Raw genomic sequence first — 15,930 nt, 5'->3', positions numbered from 1 at the left:
CATGCATGTGTGTACGCGCATAAGTGAACTCACGCATTGAGCTGAAGAGGCTAATGCAGACTTGTTAACATAATACTGCCAGGATGTACTTGTTTACATTACAGAGATAGAAGACATATTAATCAGCCAATGATGTAGGACTATTCCATGATACCAGGGTATTACAAATTATGAATGCCAGGAATACTTTGGAACATTGGATTGTGTCTCGGAATAGTTAAATATATTCCTACTGTTTCGTAGGGAAACTGAAGGGTAATGATAAGTGGGGAAGTTTGAAGGTGATTCATGTTTCCCTTCGACTCGTTTCATCCAACACTGAGCCGTCGGGGTGATTTGCTGAAGTTGGAGGTTCTACAGCGCCATCTAGTGTAATATAAACATCAAAACGTCAACAGTGGCTTGCTAATGTGAAAAAAACGTTAAATAAGACGAAATGATGATTATTAATAACTATACCATTTCTTTATCTCGTAAAAAAAAAGATCACAAAAAAATTGTTGATGTAGCCTATTATTTAGCTAATATTCAATCATTGTCTAAAGATGAATTACTCTCGAAGATGCTATACCTGGAGATACCAACTCCAGTATCATTTCACCAACCTGGCGCTTCTTGGGCGGCATGTGACTCAGGAGGTATTGCGGGTTGACTGGTAACCGGAGGGGTTGCTAGTAACCGGAGGGGTTGCTACCCGGCTCCTCCTATCTGGTAACCGGAAGGATGCTGGTTCGATCCCTGGCCCCTCCTAGCTAGAGTGTCGAGGTGTCCCTGAGCGAGACACCTCACCCTAACTTCTCTGACGAGCTGGCTGTCGCCTTGCATGGTTGACACCGCTGTCGGAGTGAAGGTGTGCATGAATGGATGAATGTCAGGCAATATTGTGCAAGTTGGCCACTGGTTAGAAAAGTGCTACATAAATGCAGCCCACTTACCATTAATTTACACAGGAACTGAAACCGGTGGTGTTTAGGACCCGGCGGGCTGCGGGCTCACTGAGACCCTCACATGACTTCGTTCTGGATCCAGACCAGTTGTGATGCCCCCGATGTTGCTTTCGCAATAAGAACTTCAGTCACAACATTAGAGGGATTCTGTCTCGGTCCTCATCACGTTCTTCCGTTTGACCATATAGATACCATGACAGTAAAGATACTCTTCGTCCTTGCGGTGAACTTTGCGTATTTAGCTGTTAAAGGAAACTTGGTAAGAAACATTGACGAAAGATGAGCAACAGTATCTAATTCTACTTGTAAACTTTGCATTGTTGTTTATTCTGAAGTGTTCTAATCGGCCCATAGGCCTATAGCGACTCAGGACGTTGCTGAATAATGTTACCTCTGAGTCGGGACCGCCTCCCTGAAAAGTTCTGTTGATCGAAAACGAAACTCTGACCTGATTTTTAATGGTGATCAATTCACCAATTTTGAACATCTACTGAAAGCGTCAGTCGCCCTCTTCGTATAGGCAGTGTGTTTCACAAAAATCAAAGTTTGACAGTTATTGAGGTCTGAAGTGAGACTTCTTGACAGAAAGTTGCTCCTACATGACAAACGTTGACGCAATATTGATAAACCAATATGCAATATTGGTTTATCACCATTAAAAGCAATTGCATAAGACTTGTATTTTTTTATAAATAGGGAGGGATATGTCTGGAAATAAAGATACAATTTTGAATACCAGTCGTTATGGTCCTTGTATTGATTCTTAATTGTTTTAAAACTGGTGGTTTGGTGGTTGAATCGTTACCCTTTATATCTCCCTGCAGGTTGATTGCGACCAAACCTTCTCCATAGATTACAAAAACGATTGTTTCCTCAAGGATGGAAAGCCCTTTCAGTACATATCTGGCAGCATTCACTACTCCAGAATCCCCCGCTACTACTGGAAAGACCGACTGGTCAAGATGTACATGGCTGGACTCAATGCAGTCCAGATGTAAGTGACCCTGTTATGAGGAATACGGTTGAAATCTGGATTGATCTATGAGATTATGAATTTAAAGCAGAATGCTGATCTTCTCCTGAACAGATATGTGCCGTGGAACTTCCACGAGCCGGTGAAGGGGGAGTATAACTTCAGCGGGGACAGGGACTTGGTGCATTTCTTGGACCTCGCCAATCAGACGGGACTTCTGGTGATCCTGCGGCCTGGGCCTTACATCTGTGCAGAATGGGAGATGGTGAACACATGTTTCATAAGAACCTGGTTATTAATGGAGAAGAGCGACTGTTTGAATCATTCATAATGCGGACACGGCCTTTCAGATTTAGCCGCGTGTTTCTCTTGTGTTTTTCTAATTCTCTCGTGTATTTAAGGGTAATGCACTGAGAAACAGCAAGCCTTCTCATGGTTGAGTTATAGTACATCATAAGCCTAAACAATATACTGGTATTATACGTATAGTCCTCACATGACCCTGCTGCTAATAATTCTAGAAGTCACTTCCTGTGAGGAAGGCAGAGATTTTATCCACATCCTCTTTAAGGCTTCTACTCTTGTTTCCGGAAATCGATGTCTTCTTTAAAACCACATGAGGAATCTCTTCTGTCTGTCTCTCCTGTTTCAGGGCGGGCTTCCGGCGTGGCTCCTCGAGACACCAAACATCTTACTCCGCTCGTCCGACACGGGTAAAACTAATTTCAAACACACTTCACACATCTTCTTCCTTATTCCCTGTTTGGAACAAGACTCACTTCCTCAGAGTTCACCTAGACTCTGCATAGCCACTCCCTCCCACACACGTATTGTATGTTGTATGTCCTGGTACAAAAAATAAGTCCTAGTTATCTTTGTTGTATACAGAGAATGGGTTAACCTAGTGATTATTGGTGCTTGGTACTTGGTTCTATGAACATCCTTACTGTACCGACAGAGATATGGTTTCTTTCTTCTGACAATGTACTTATTGTAAGTCGCTTTGGATCGAAGCGTCTGCTAAATGCCCTAAATGTTTATGTTGATTTGTTCCCCTACTGGGCTGGTTTATGGATTCATCATCATTTCCCCCACTGAGCTGAGCTGTTTTCCCTTCGCTGCAGATTACCTGCAAGCTGTCAGCAACTGGATGAACATCCTCCTGCCCAAAGTGAGGCCGTGGCTGTACAGCAACAAGGGCAACATCATCAGCGTTCAGGTAGACATGAGACCCCCCTGTCCAGGCTCTGCCCCTTGACTCGAACATTGAAGGTGACATATTATACCATTATAGCCATTACGAGCCGTTTTGAAAATCGCCCTCTTCTGACCAATCACAAGTGGGCGTATCCACCTAGATGTATACAATTTTTCAGCAGACGCTTTTATCCAAAGCGACTTACAATAAGTACATTTGTCATAAGAAGCGAAACAATATATCGCTGTCAGTAGAAAAGATGTTCATGGAGCCAAGTGCAAATACTAACAATCGCTAGGCTAACCCATTCCCCGTGAACAGCAATGCTAGCAGCTACTGCAGATGTTACACAATTGAGTACGATATATTGTAGCGGGCCAGTGGGTGAGTGGTTTCCACGCTACCAAGTAGGATAGATAAACTGACACAACACCGAGAGCAGGTCCAAAGCCGAATGGTTTATTTACCGAGTAAACAAAACCAGGGTGGGGAAAGGGTCATCCACCTCTTACATGACGCAGTACAATTGTCCGTCCAACCCCTTCCACCTATCTCTCTCCCTTAGGGCGTTCAGCGCTGCCAGGCGATCACACAGATCCTGTCTGTCCTTTGCTAGCCCTAGCCCTAGCCCTAGCCCTAGCGACAGCTCTAGCTCCAGTTCCAACTTCCCCTCCACATGTCTGTTTGCTAGCCCTCTTAAGCCCAAGCACCCCTGCTTAACGATCCCCAGGCATGCCTCGTTAAAAGGAGGAAGTCCATATAAGGCTTGGGGGTGGAGCCAGCAGGTTGCCAGACCTACCACTCCCCTCACTCCTCCCTGGCGTCTGCCACAATATATATATATATATAATATGACAGATAGATGATCATCGTTTGCTACAGTCCACTAGGTAGGCTGGTAGACTGATCTATCCAGCACACATCTAGGAGGACACGCCCTCTTGTGCGGCAGAAGGAGCAGGGCTGATCACACTCACACCTGGTGCTGTGATATGGGACCTATGAGGTTCTGCATGTCGACCCGTGATGCGACTGTTAGGAAGTCGGCCCCCGGCTCCTGCTCACTGGACCCCCTCCCGCCGCGCCGCAGGTGGAGAACGAGTACGGGAGCTACCACGCCTGCGACTACAACTACATGCGGACCCTGCGGACCATATTCCGCAGCTTCCTGGGCGCGGACACGCTGCTCTTCACCACAGACGGAGACACGGAGAGGGCGTTGTCCTGCGGCTCTCTTCAGGGCCTGTACGCCACCATCGACTTCGGCACTGGTCGGTAACGCGTGTAAACGCAGGCGTCTGGGGCGTAACCGGTGTTGTACCACCAGGTGTGGTGGCGATCAAGCCATTTCAAAACTGACCCTACAGTGACTTCACCCAGATGTTTGATCGATTATCGACGGATCAACCTACCAGGCTACCCAGGGGATTATACCCCCTGGTAGGCTGATCTAGCCATCAATCATCTGGGTGGACAGGGCCATTTCTTGCTGATGCCAATGTCTTAAGCGTTTCAACGTGTGTTTTATTCAGATACCAACATAACGAAAGCCTTCCGACTACAAAGGAGGTTTGAACCCCACGGGCCTCTTGTGAGTTGATTGAAACATCCCTTTATCATGTATTAATGTACAGTGTATATAAAGAGATTATGGATGCAATAGATTGTAACACGCGGCCGTCCTATAGGTCAACTCTGAGTTCTACACAGGGTGGCTGGACCACTGGGGGGAGGTCCATGCAGAGGTCGACAAATGGAATGTCAGCAAAGCGCTCCGGGAGATGCTGGCCTTGGGAGCCAGTGTCAACATGTAAGCCATCTTGATCTAAATACATTTCAGTTAATAACATGAGGCTGTTTCAATAATATGATCTATTTTTGGGGGTTAAAGGAGACACATTACAGCACCAGGTGTGAGTGTAATTAGCTGTTACAAGCCGTTTTGAAAATCGGCCTCTTCTGACATCACAAGTGGGCGTGTCCACCTAGATGTGTGCTGGATAGATCAGTCTACCAGCCTACCCAGTGGACTGTAGCAAACGTTGATCATCTATCCATCATACATCTAGGTGGACACGCCCACTTGTGATGTCGGAAGAGGCAGAATTCAAATCAGCTTGTAACTGCTAATCCCACTCCCACCTGGTGGTGTAATATGTCACCTTTAATAACATGAGGGTGTTAAATCATAATGATTTATATCAGGGGGTAAAGAGAAAATATGTTTCGCTAGCCTACTGCAATCGCTGGGGTTTAAAAAGAACGCGCCGTTGGTTACATTCTACGTATTCCACAATTTCTATCTCCTTTCGTAGGTACATGTTCGAAGGAGGCACTAACTTTGGCTACTGGAACGGTGAGCTCAAGCCGCTACGTAGCATTAGCCACACGTCAACAGTAGGATCGTTTGTATGAGCTCGTACTCAGGCCTGCACTAACCTGCCGTTGGGCCCTGGGGCTGAGAGGTTTCGTAGGCCCCCTGAGAGGGGATCTTACAATGAAGATGTGTAAATTATTTTCCGACATTTTGCCGTTGTCGACGGGGGGGACGGGGTATAGCTCATGATAGGCCCCTTGATCGTCGTAGGCCCTGGGGCTTCAGCCCAGGTAAGCCCGTGCATTAAGGCGGCCTTGCTCGTACTATAGGAACAGCTGTACATGTATTTAATCACATACTGTGATAAAATGTCTAAATTTTGTCTGTTAACACAGATACTATCACTTCCCCGTGTATTTACCTCTTTCCTATAGAAAAATCGTATGCAACTGTGTGCGAGTGTGATGTTTTTTTGGTTTGTTTTTAAGAAATATGCTCTTAATATGTTGTTATTGTACTTTATGTCGTTAAGGACCCCCTTGAAAACGAGTTGGGTTCGACTCAAGGGGTTATTCCTGATAAAGAAATGTAAACGGCATGGCGTGATGCGTGAACACTGACACTGCGGGGCTGTCGCGGTTCTAGGCGCCGACCACGACACGCGGTTTCGCTCGGTGGTGACCAGCTACGACTACGACGCCCCGCTGACCGAGGCCGGGGACCCCACGGAGAAGCTGCTGCTCATCAGGGACGTCATCAAGCAGGTACCGTCACCATGGTGATGGATGGATGGAGCCGGGGGGGGGTCCTTCACTTGGTTCACATGTCATTCTGTTCTGCGGATTGTTCTGGAGAGTGCAACAGTTCAACTCCAACAAGGAGAGAGGTCAGGAAACCACAGAATAAAGTTGAGGACTTTTTTTAAGAACCTTAACAACGCTTTTGCATTCCTTTGTTAAAGTTCTAAATAGAAGTCTGAAAACTGGATTCCAGATCTCCTTCCTTTTTAGAGTTTTAAGTGTTGTACTTTCAGTCTGACCTCGAAAAATTGGATCAACGTGATAGGATTAGTTTTAGGGGGAGGGAGTTTCAGATCATGTGGATGAAGGAGCGCTGCAGTCCACAGAAATTTGAAACAATGGCGGCGCCCAAAGAATGTGTTACAATTGACCGATTTTATATGAAATACAGCGAACAACAATTTCGCACAGAAGGCTTTTGATTGGTCGGAGGGTCTGTGTATGACTTCCTGTCTACTGGTTTCGTATTTCTATTCAGTTCAGAGATGTTCCAGCTGGACCCATGCCACCAGCCACCCCCAAGTTTGCCTATGGCTTCGTGACCCTGGGAAAGGTAAGCAATTACTGTAGACGTACCTGCTGGACACATTTAAAGCTTCAGATCGATTCCCAAGTCAACAAATTCACTGACCACAGCTCTCGCATTTGTTAAAATAGTCCTGCATGTTTTGGATACTCAAACTTGATTGAAATTTGATAATCAACAATGACGCATGGTTCTTCTTTCACAGGTTGGAAACATCCCCAGTCTCCTGGACCTGTTCTCACCCCAAGGGCTCATTAAATCTCAGTACCTGCTGACCTTTGAGGAGATGAAGCAGGTAATATGGAGGACATCTGACAACCCCACGGAACAGGCTCCCACCGTCCCGTGTTCCAGTGACTCCTCTTAGGAAAATAAAAAAAAAAGAGGGAACTTCTAGACCATCAGGCCTTTAACATACATGTTCTCCATTGTGTGTGCAGTACTATGGATATATGCTGTATCGGACCAAACTGCCCAGGGAGCTTTGGGAGCCGACTCCACTCATATCTCCTCTGAATGGAGTTCACGACCGCGCCTACGTCACCATCAATGGGGTAGGAGCTCACAATAACTCCCTTTGTTGTCCGTCCACACAGGAGGGGTGTGTTGGGGAAAGAACATGTCAATAAACATTGAATATTTAGGTTTTATTAATCTACTCTGCTGGGGATTTACATGATCAGACGCCAGATTTGTTGGTGAAATATTGAGCTCTGGACGTGAGTTGCTATGGTTTGTAATTTTCTGAGCAGGTGTTCCAGGGCATTCTGGAGAGGGACACTGCCCTGGTGCTGAAGGTTTCCGGGAAGCAGGGAGACACCATGGACCTCCTAGTGGAGAACATGGGCAGAGTGAACTTTGGCAGCAAAATCAATGACCACAAGGCAAGGAACTAACCAAGTCCAGAGAAATCGCCCCTATTTCGCACCAACGCATGTAAACCTATGATATATTGGTGGGCTTTGCCTCTAGTACATCATTCAAGCTCCGCACAGTGAATAAGTAACCAGCTCTGTGCTTCCCTACAGGGCATCCTGGGCGACCTGTTACTTGGTAGTGATGTGCTGACCAACTGGGAGATCTATACTCTGGACCTGGACGGAGCCATCGCTGGTGGATGGCCCCACTCTGAGGCACGCCGGTTCCCCCCGGCCGACGGGAGGGGACCCCCGGCTGGGCCCATGTTCTACATGGGAACCCTAAAGTCTAACGGCGTGGCAAGGGACACCTTCCTCCAGCTCAAGGATTGGTCGAAGGTAAGGAGACGTGGGAAGGGGTTTGACGTCTGCGACGTCGAAACGTGCTGCAGAAGTCATTCGGGCGTTTTTACTGTAAGGGTTCTGAGGGAGAACTATTCAGAGCTTTGTGATGAAGAAACACTGAATTAACAGGTGGTTGTGTGTGTGTGTGTTACAGGGTCAGGTGTGGATCAACGGGGTGAATGTGGGCCGGTACTGGTCCAGCAGGGGGCCTCAACAGAGTCTGTACGTCCCAGGGCCGCTGCTCAGCGCCACCCAGCCCAACAACATCACCGTACTGGAGCTGGAGGGGGCGCCGGAGCGCCCCAGAGTCCTGTTCATGGACCGGCCGCACCTCAACAGGACCGTGGGCAGGTCCGGAGGCTCCGCGGGCGTCGGATCACGGCACCCAGGACGCCATGATCCGGGTGACGGCGGTTCAATTCATGGTCATGTGGAAAGGACGACGCACCGGGAACGACCGATACTTCTCTGAATGTCTGATTTAGGATCATGAGAACGATGGATCGAACACATTGATGGTCACATTAGTGTGTTTAAATCATTACCCATCAGTGTTTCCAGTGTTTGATACAGCTCAAATCAGTGTAAAGATGCTTTGACTCTCAAAATGTGTTCAATATCTAAAAGGTAAAGCTAATCATCATGCAAAGCACTTTCAGAACAATAGTATTTTTGAAATATATTTTTTATTGCTTGCTCTTTGCATTTCATACAAACAGTAAAATAAATTATTCTTTGCTTTTTTTTACCATGCCCTTCATTATGAGTGATTCAGACAATGTTGGGTGAATGGTAATCGACGTCACAAACTCCCTCTCCTGTCACCGCGGCAGTGAGGTAGATGGGTTCTACGGCGTCTAGCTCTACGTAGTGGTTTTGGCCGGGGCGGATGTGGTGCCGGCCTTGCGATGGGCCTGGACACAGCGGGGAGTGCAGAAGGTGAAGTCCAGGTACTGGAACGGGACCTTTCCCAGCACAGACTCCCCACACTGCCAACACCTCCTGGAAACAATCAGTCGAGAGAGACAAAAGGTTACAAAACACATGTCGGATTAAACGGTAAAACGTTCATATTACAGGCCTTGTAATGCTCAAGTCAGACTTCTGACCTCTGATCCCTTTCATTTCCTCCATGCATCCCGGGCATAGAGGGATGCGTTTGCATCGCCAGAGATCAAGTTTCGCATAACACAGACATCGAACCCCACGTGAAAGAGGGCCCCTTCCGCCTGCAAAGTGAGCAGGGCCTCAAAGCGCATGCTCCGGTGAAAGTGGTGTCATCGGTTTCACTGAGAACGGACCACCGGGACGCTCACTTAATATTGGAAAGGTGGCCGCCTGTCCCTGCTGCTTGCACCGCGAACCTCTTCTCTGCTGCCAAGGCCCTCTGATGAAGGAAACGACAGATCAATACCTCCTCACAACACCCTACTGCTTAAAGGGTGACTTATTACACCACCAGGTGTGAGCGTGGTTAGCCCTTACAAGCCGTTTTTTTGAATATCTGCATCTTATGACATCACAACTGGGCGTGTCCACCTAGATGTTTGACGGATAGATGATCAACGTTTGCTATAGTCCACTGGCTAGGCTTGTAGACTGATCTATCCAGCACACAACTAGGTGGACAACACGCCCACTTGTGATGTCATAAGGGGTCGATTTTCAAAAGGGCTCGTCAGACTCACAGCTGGTGGCATGTCATGGGACTTTCAAAAGGTTTCCATCTGACCCACGCCGACCCACCTTCTCCCGATCGGTGAGAGACGCGAACCTCTTCTTCTCCTCCACCTCCTGCTCCAGCTTCCTCTTGTCTTCCTTCTGCTCCTTTTCTCGTTGCTTCTTCGCTGCCTTTTGGGCCTTTTTCTTCTCCGTCTGTTTTAGTTCAATCTCTTCCGTGAGCGGACCGGGAACCTGACGGCGAGAAAATCAAAAAACGTATTCATACGACGTGGGAACACGCCAGCTCTGCGGGCCCCGTCGTACACGCGTAGGGGGAGCTCACCTGGGCTTTGCTGTAGTCGTACTTGTCAGGGTTGTCTGCCATGTATTTACGAAAGACGTTCCTCGTGTCCTTCTCAGGGGCCACCAGATAGGGCGTCTGCCCTTTGTTATCTCTGATGGAGGGAAATTAGAAAATTCGAATTAATTTTTTTTTCAGAAACATTAAAAACATTTTTAACATAAAATGGAAAAAACTAAATTCTCGTCCCAGGACCAAAACATTAGTGGACAACAGCCTACGACGACAGGCATGGGGGTCGGCCATCTAACCAGGGCTCCAGGGCTACCTGCAGGCTGGGTCAGCCCCGGCGTCCATCAGCACCTGCACCACCGCCCTCCGCCCGGCGGCGGAGGAGACGTGGAGCAGCGTGAACCCTGACGCGTCCAGCGGTTTGTTGACCAGAGCCAGCGCCGACGGAAGCTCCGAGGTCCCCCTCTCCACCTCCGAGGTCCCCCCCTCCACCTCCGAGGTCCCCCTCTCCACCTCCGAGGTCCCCGCCTCCACCTCCACCCCTGGCTGACCCGGAGGGTGGAGGAGCCGGAGGAGCCCGTCCACGTCCCCCGTCTTACAGGCCGTGAAGAGGCCGTCCCTCAGGCCGTACTCCCAGGACTCGGCCACGCTGTCTGGGGGTTCTGAGGACACCACGTTACAGGGTCAGTGCTTTGACTTCAAATGGGCATTCACGGCTCACTGCCGCCGCCGCCGCTGCACAGTAGGGCTTTGACTCCGAACTTCGTTATTCGAATATCAAATCAAAATTCAAACGAAAATTAGGCAGCCCATAATATTCGAACCCGTTATGGGCAGGCGAAGAGGGAGAGACGTCGGAGAACCCGACGCATTCATAATATTGTAATGACAACGGAAGAGGCAGTGAATGAAGTATTGATTAGACAGCGATTTATTAGAAACCTGATAAACCGTTGGAACGCGCAAGGGCTCATTCAGAAGAATGGGAGAATACGGTACATTCAATTTCACCTTCCACTGGTTTCTTTTTGCTCTTTGCTTTCCTCTTTGCTTTATTCTTCGTTGGCATTTCTTCTGAGGTGTCCTCAGGAGGTGCAGTCTGCAGCACCACCTCGTCCTCTTCCTCCTCCTCCTCCTCTTCATCCATCAGCTTCTCACCGGCTTCCATTAAGTTCAGTTCTGTCATGAACAATGTTTAGAATTATATCATCTGAATAGTAATCGTCTTGAATAAAACCAAGGTTTCAAACATTCAATTAATTGGACTTACCTTCGTCGTCCATTTTGTTCGCCTCCTTCTTTTTCCTCCTCTTCTTCCTGTGTCGGGAGGGGTGGACTTCGAACTCTCGCAGATGGAGCGTTCCCAGCTCCACCTCCACCGTCTCCAGAATGGACTCACCCAACTCTTCATCATCAGAACTCTCAGGTTCTTCTTCTGTTGATGTTACAAATATTACAATCAAAATAAACAAAGAAACAGTCTAATATTTCGAACAGTCAATATGCTTGTTGAACAGTATATGGACCTGAATGCAACCATACGCGCAGCAAAACGAAATATTATCATGAGTGAGCCTTTATAGTATTGACACCATACCTTTCTCTTCACTGGAATTCGATTTTTCAGTCAATTTCTTTTTCCAATGTTTCTTTGAAGGACTGAAGAGCAGGGAGAGGTCTGTGTCCTTCTCTGCGTAAGACATTTCCCCAGAACATTGATGAAGCGACAGGATGCCAAGGAAAACATACGATTGTAATTGTTTTTTTAAGTTTATTACCGACTCTTACCAAAGATCTGAACGCTGGAGAGCAGGTGGTGGACTCTCTGCACCTCTCGGAAGGTGGCTCTCCGCGTGGCAAAGGGCATGGTGCGAATCCTGGGGTCCTTTTTGTCCAGGGGGGCGTCCTTTCCGCAGAAGATGGTCTTGTTGTAGCTCGGAGCCCGGAGGAAGATAGCAGAGGCCTCTTGAAGAAGCTCAGCCCAACTCTCCAGAAGCTCCTGGATGTCCTGTAGACGAACACAAAAACTGTATGGTACAGAGCGAACTTGTGGTTTATGGGTGCATTTCTTTTCACTATTTAGCAGACGCTTATTTGAGATGCACGTCTTTCAGGTGCAAACTTTTCAGGTTCGAACCCCGTACATTTCAAAAGGGAGTCCAACATCAAAGCTGCTAGACTATACTGCCCCATTAAAAGCGGCTGAAATGTACAGGTGCTGCTCCAGGTATCTACAGGTGTTGCTCCAGCTGTGTACAGGTGTTCATCCAGGCATCTACAGGTGTGGGTCCAGGCATGTACAGGTGTTGGTCTAGCTATGTACAGGTTTTGTTACATAACAAGGTATGCAGCCTTACTGGAGGTAAGCCTTACCTTGAGTAACGCCGCCTCGTTGTAGCGTCTCAACGCGGCGCCGGCAGACTTTGGCGCGTTGCCGCGGGCGTCACGGACCCCTTGAGCGGTTCCTCGTTTGGCTCGCACCGTGTACCTGTGGAACGTCTTGTGCTGGATGACCTCTTTCCTGGGAGAATGCAAACACAAAGTTCTTTAGCACCTTTTCGTCATTCACATACGAGTGAATTCAGATTAAATGTCAAGAAAAAGATGGTAGGGGATTCTCTTGCTGAACGGATGCCTGTAGGTAGACTCGAGAGATTACTGGATCCAAAACAAGTCAAGAAACTGCCCTCAAAATATCAGAATTTAAGCTTATTCTAAATGCATCTGTACACCGCTTTACAGCATTCTTTTTTTATTCTCGACTGATTTTCTTGGGTTCCATTGCATTAGGTTTGAAGCACAGAAGATGGGAAACATTTAAAAAGCTGACAGCTACCCTCTGTAGACGGCTCCAGCGAAGTGACCTCCACCGGTCATGAGAACGACCCAAACGGTCTGCGCCGTGACGGCCTTCAGGCAATCCACCAAGTCCACTTCCCCCTCGTCCGACTACACATCAAAGAACCAACTTCAAATCAGCACAACAAATACGGATCACATCTGTTCTCGGTGCACCATGGATCACGTGTCGTGGCCCTCACCTTGCCCATGAGGATGCAGCGTTGAACGACTAGATACTGCCCATCTGAGTTCTGGAAGGCTAGCTGGGTGGATTTACGGCTGGATTGAGCCCACGAATCCTCGTCGTCGTCGTCAGCACCGGGGACGGTGACGTCCCTCCTTGGCCAGTCGCCGTCCTCCTCCTCCTCATCCTCAGAGTCGGAGTCGGAGCCGGAGATACTGGACATGTCGCCTGGGAAAGAACAGGGGCTCATAAATCCAACATGTTTACACTCTGTTCCAACACGGCCCCTTTCAGCCTTATCACGGGGGCGACAGTAGCCCCGGAGGTAGAGCGGGTTGCTTGGTAACCGGAAGGTTGCTTGTTCGATCGTGGCTCCTCCTAGCTGAGTGTCGTGGTGTCTCTGAGATAGACGCCTCACCCTGAGTGCTCCTGGCGAACTCGCTGTCGCCCTGCGTGGTTGACAACGCCGTCGGTGTGTGAATGTGTGCATGAAGTGGTGAATGTTAGGCAGTATGGTAAAACGCTTTGAGTGGCCTGTCCACTGGTTAGAAAAGCGCTGTATAATTGCAGTCCATTTACTGTTATCAATACTTAAATATGTGACATTTTTCCTCTCACCAGCCCCCGTCTTTTTCTCAAATTCCTCCACCGTGACGGGCGCCAGTCCGGTCACCCTCTGCTTTAGGTTGAAGCGATGCCAGTCTAGCTTGTAGTGCTCCATCTACACACCAACACCACAATTGTTACTTCATCAACTTCCATTTAGGAAACACATGCACTCATTAGCACAAGGGAGACGAGGTTGTGATAATTGGGACCTGTATTCACCTGTTCCTCGCGGTTATTGAGCGGCAGGCGACAGGTTGTGCAGACCATCTTATCTTGCCCGTCACTCATGAGAGGGGGCTCTCGTTCCCCCTTCTCGGAGAGCACCGCTGGGGAGGGCAATTCAGACACTTTTAGGTTCTGGTCAGTCTTCTTAATGCAGATTAGTAAGACGTCCCTACTGCTGTAGGCCTACGCACCATTTGAAGTAGGCTCGACCACAGCCGCCTGGTCCTGAAAGATTCTCACCTCCCTGAGTCCATCCTCAGGGTTGTGTTGAAGACAGCCGTCAAACAGGGAGAAGAACTGTTTGGAGGTGGCCATTGTCCGAGGAGTTTAGTTCATTTAGTTTGCAGCCGCCAGACACCAACATAGGATCTGAAAACTAAGGGTGTGCGATAAGTGTTATTAAACGTATTCTGGGTGGCACAATGACACGTGTTACAAATACTAGACCAGTTAACGTATGATTACCATCGGCTGAAAGCACATAATCATGCTGCCATGTCGGCCATTTAGTCGTCAAACAGTTCATTGTGACTTACATTATGGTAAAACTGTCAGTGGTAATAAACAACTATTACTTACCCTCGTAATTCAGCTAAGAAACTTGCTCTGACATCAACACAGACATGATTTCCGCTTCTACGGAAGCCTGAGCTGGTTCAGTTCGGCGTTTCAAAATGCGCATCGTGAAATCAACAAATATGCCTTGACACGATAACGAGCATTAAAATGTTTATTCGTGTTAATAATATGGTACAATGTTAAAACCTATCTGACGATGGTCACTAGCGCGCTCGCTTTTTACGACTTCGTTTAGTGGTCGGTGCTTCAGGTTTAGTTGCAGCTGCAGAGAAAAATAAGGGGATGCATAACAAAGTTGCATAAAAAATTCATCAATTAAATCAATTCTTATTAATTATGTCCCACATGAAGCGGACTAGACCGCAATAATAATTGGATGCACTTGATTCCTACCGGCAAGGGAACGAGAGCGTACATCCTCTAACGACCGCTTCACCTCCAGGACCTGAGCACGGAGGATCTCCACCTTCTCCGAGGCGCAGTCCTCCACGTCCTGTAGAGGGCCTGGACCGACAGTCCGACCAGTACCACGCTTTCTAAAGAGCGAAAAAGTTTGTCAATGAAACAAACAGATCCCAATACCTGTATCTCGACTCCCTTCACCACATCGTACCCGTCGGGGCTACACGACAATTCTGCAATGTGCCTCGCCAACTCTTCTAACTCGAGGAGCGCGTCCCCTGTTGCGCCCCACTCCACCACCATGGCAACCCGCCGCTCCATGTCCTGGTTGCTGCGAGGACACAAGTCGAAAAGTTTGGAACTAAAACGACGAATTAACCCAAATAATTGATTGAAGAAGCAGAACATAACAAACGACGGATTGTATGCTTCACCATTCCGCGATGGCTTTCTCCACACGAATCCTCTCCACTTTGACCGCGTCGCATTGGCGAGCCTTCTGAGCATTCGCCTGCTCTTGTGCCTGCAAATGTGCCGATTATTATTCCACATTTAACCATGTACAAATTTGACGCATGTTACGATGTGTTGCATTGGGTTACCAAACCTCAAACATGCCTTTATGTAGGTTTATTTCGATATTCTGTCCTTCGGTAGAAAACCCCTCGGCGCTGCTGCATGTTCGCACGGGGTTTGGTTGCGCCTTTAAATCACATTAACCACGCGATCGAACTAAACAAGTGGTTTTATATATGTCTAAAGCGTGTTTTTTCTTTAAAATAAACCACTTACTTTCCCCGTTCAGAGCCCGGATAGCTCAGTCGGTAGAGCATCAGACTTTTAATCTGAGGGTCCAGGGTTCAAGTCCCTGTTCGGGCGGTAGAATTTTTATCCAGGTATAAATGTTCTACTACATCAAATAATTTCCTTCTATACCAATTTAATCGATTTCCTGCTGCACCAGTTCGTACCGTACCGGTTTTAATAAATTACCTGCTGTGCCAGTTCATACCATACCTGACCTTACGTATGTCCGACAGAGAGTACTGCCAGAAGGAAAATAATACCAACAACAATACACGTCCTGAATCA

The 15,930-nt window shown here is 47.9% G+C and overlaps 2 protein-coding genes and 1 non-coding gene across 3 annotated transcripts; 2 read left to right on the top strand and 1 right to left on the bottom strand.

Moving 5' to 3' along the window:
• The first annotated feature begins 949 nt into the window (after nt 1-949).
• glb1l (galactosidase, beta 1-like) lies at nt 950-8,771 on the top strand. Its single transcript, XM_056579649.1, has 16 exons — nt 950-1,206; nt 1,772-1,941; nt 2,035-2,185; nt 2,573-2,633; nt 3,045-3,139; nt 4,209-4,389; nt 4,651-4,709; nt 4,807-4,928; nt 5,434-5,474; nt 6,081-6,199; nt 6,714-6,788; nt 6,967-7,056; nt 7,202-7,315; nt 7,514-7,645; nt 7,790-8,017; nt 8,178-8,771. The coding sequence occupies exons 1-16, from the start codon at nt 1,009-1,011 to the stop codon at nt 8,493-8,495; spliced, it is 2,154 nt and encodes a 717-aa protein (XP_056435624.1). The 5' UTR covers nt 950-1,008; the 3' UTR covers nt 8,496-8,771.
• Nucleotides 8,641-15,662, bottom strand: ankzf1 (ankyrin repeat and zinc finger peptidyl tRNA hydrolase 1). Its single transcript, XM_056579648.1, has 20 exons — nt 15,446-15,662; nt 15,273-15,361; nt 15,050-15,169; nt 14,830-14,972; nt 14,437-14,698; nt 14,049-14,233; nt 13,852-13,958; nt 13,642-13,744; nt 13,040-13,251; nt 12,835-12,947; nt 12,372-12,519; nt 11,787-12,006; nt 11,596-11,688; nt 11,269-11,433; nt 11,010-11,177; nt 10,315-10,660; nt 10,029-10,140; nt 9,770-9,937; nt 9,340-9,410; nt 8,641-9,025 (listed from the first exon to the last, which is right to left on the bottom strand). Exons 6-20 carry the CDS (start codon nt 14,170-14,172, stop codon nt 8,887-8,889), a joined length of 2,289 nt encoding a protein of 762 aa, XP_056435623.1. The 5' UTR covers nt 14,173-14,233; nt 14,437-14,698; nt 14,830-14,972; nt 15,050-15,169; nt 15,273-15,361; nt 15,446-15,662; the 3' UTR covers nt 8,641-8,886.
• trnak-uuu (transfer RNA lysine (anticodon UUU)) lies at nt 15,645-15,717 on the top strand. Its single transcript has one exon. It is a non-coding gene; the product is annotated as a tRNA-Lys (tRNA).
• The last annotated feature ends 213 nt before the right edge of the window (nt 15,718-15,930 follow it).

This window comes from Gadus chalcogrammus, chromosome 20 (genome assembly GCF_026213295.1).
Source record: "Gadus chalcogrammus isolate NIFS_2021 chromosome 20, NIFS_Gcha_1.0, whole genome shotgun sequence".
NCBI lineage: Eukaryota > Metazoa > Chordata > Actinopteri > Gadiformes > Gadidae > Gadus > Gadus chalcogrammus.
Note: the sequence above shows the minus strand (reverse complement) of the source record. Positions and strands in the feature narration are given on the sequence as shown.

What these genes read in the sequence shown, in the direction of transcription:
- glb1l (XM_056579649.1), top strand. Translation starts at nt 1,009, where the DNA reads ATGACTTCGTTCTGGATCCAGACCAGTTGTGATGCCCCCGATGTTGCT. An exon ending in TTGAACCCCACGGGCCTCTT is followed by an intron (nt 4,710 to 4,806) that starts GTGAGTTGATTG and finishes GCCGTCCTATAG; the next exon opens with GTCAACTCTGAGTTCTACAC. An exon ending in GCTTCGTGACCCTGGGAAAG is followed by an intron (nt 6,789 to 6,966) that starts GTAAGCAATTAC and finishes CTTCTTTCACAG; the next exon opens with GTTGGAAACATCCCCAGTCT.
- ankzf1 (XM_056579648.1), bottom strand. Translation starts at nt 14,172, where the DNA reads ATGGCCACCTCCAAACAGTTCTTCTCCCTGTTTGACGGCTGTCTTCAA. An exon ending in GGTCGAGCCTACTTCAAATG is followed by an intron (nt 13,959 to 14,048) that starts GTGCGTAGGCCT and finishes TGCCCTCCCCAG; the next exon opens with CGGTGCTCTCCGAGAAGGGG. An exon ending in GGCCACCTTTCCAATATTAA is followed by an intron (nt 9,026 to 9,339) that starts GTGAGCGTCCCG and finishes GATTGTTTCCAG; the next exon opens with GAGGTGTTGGCAGTGTGGGG.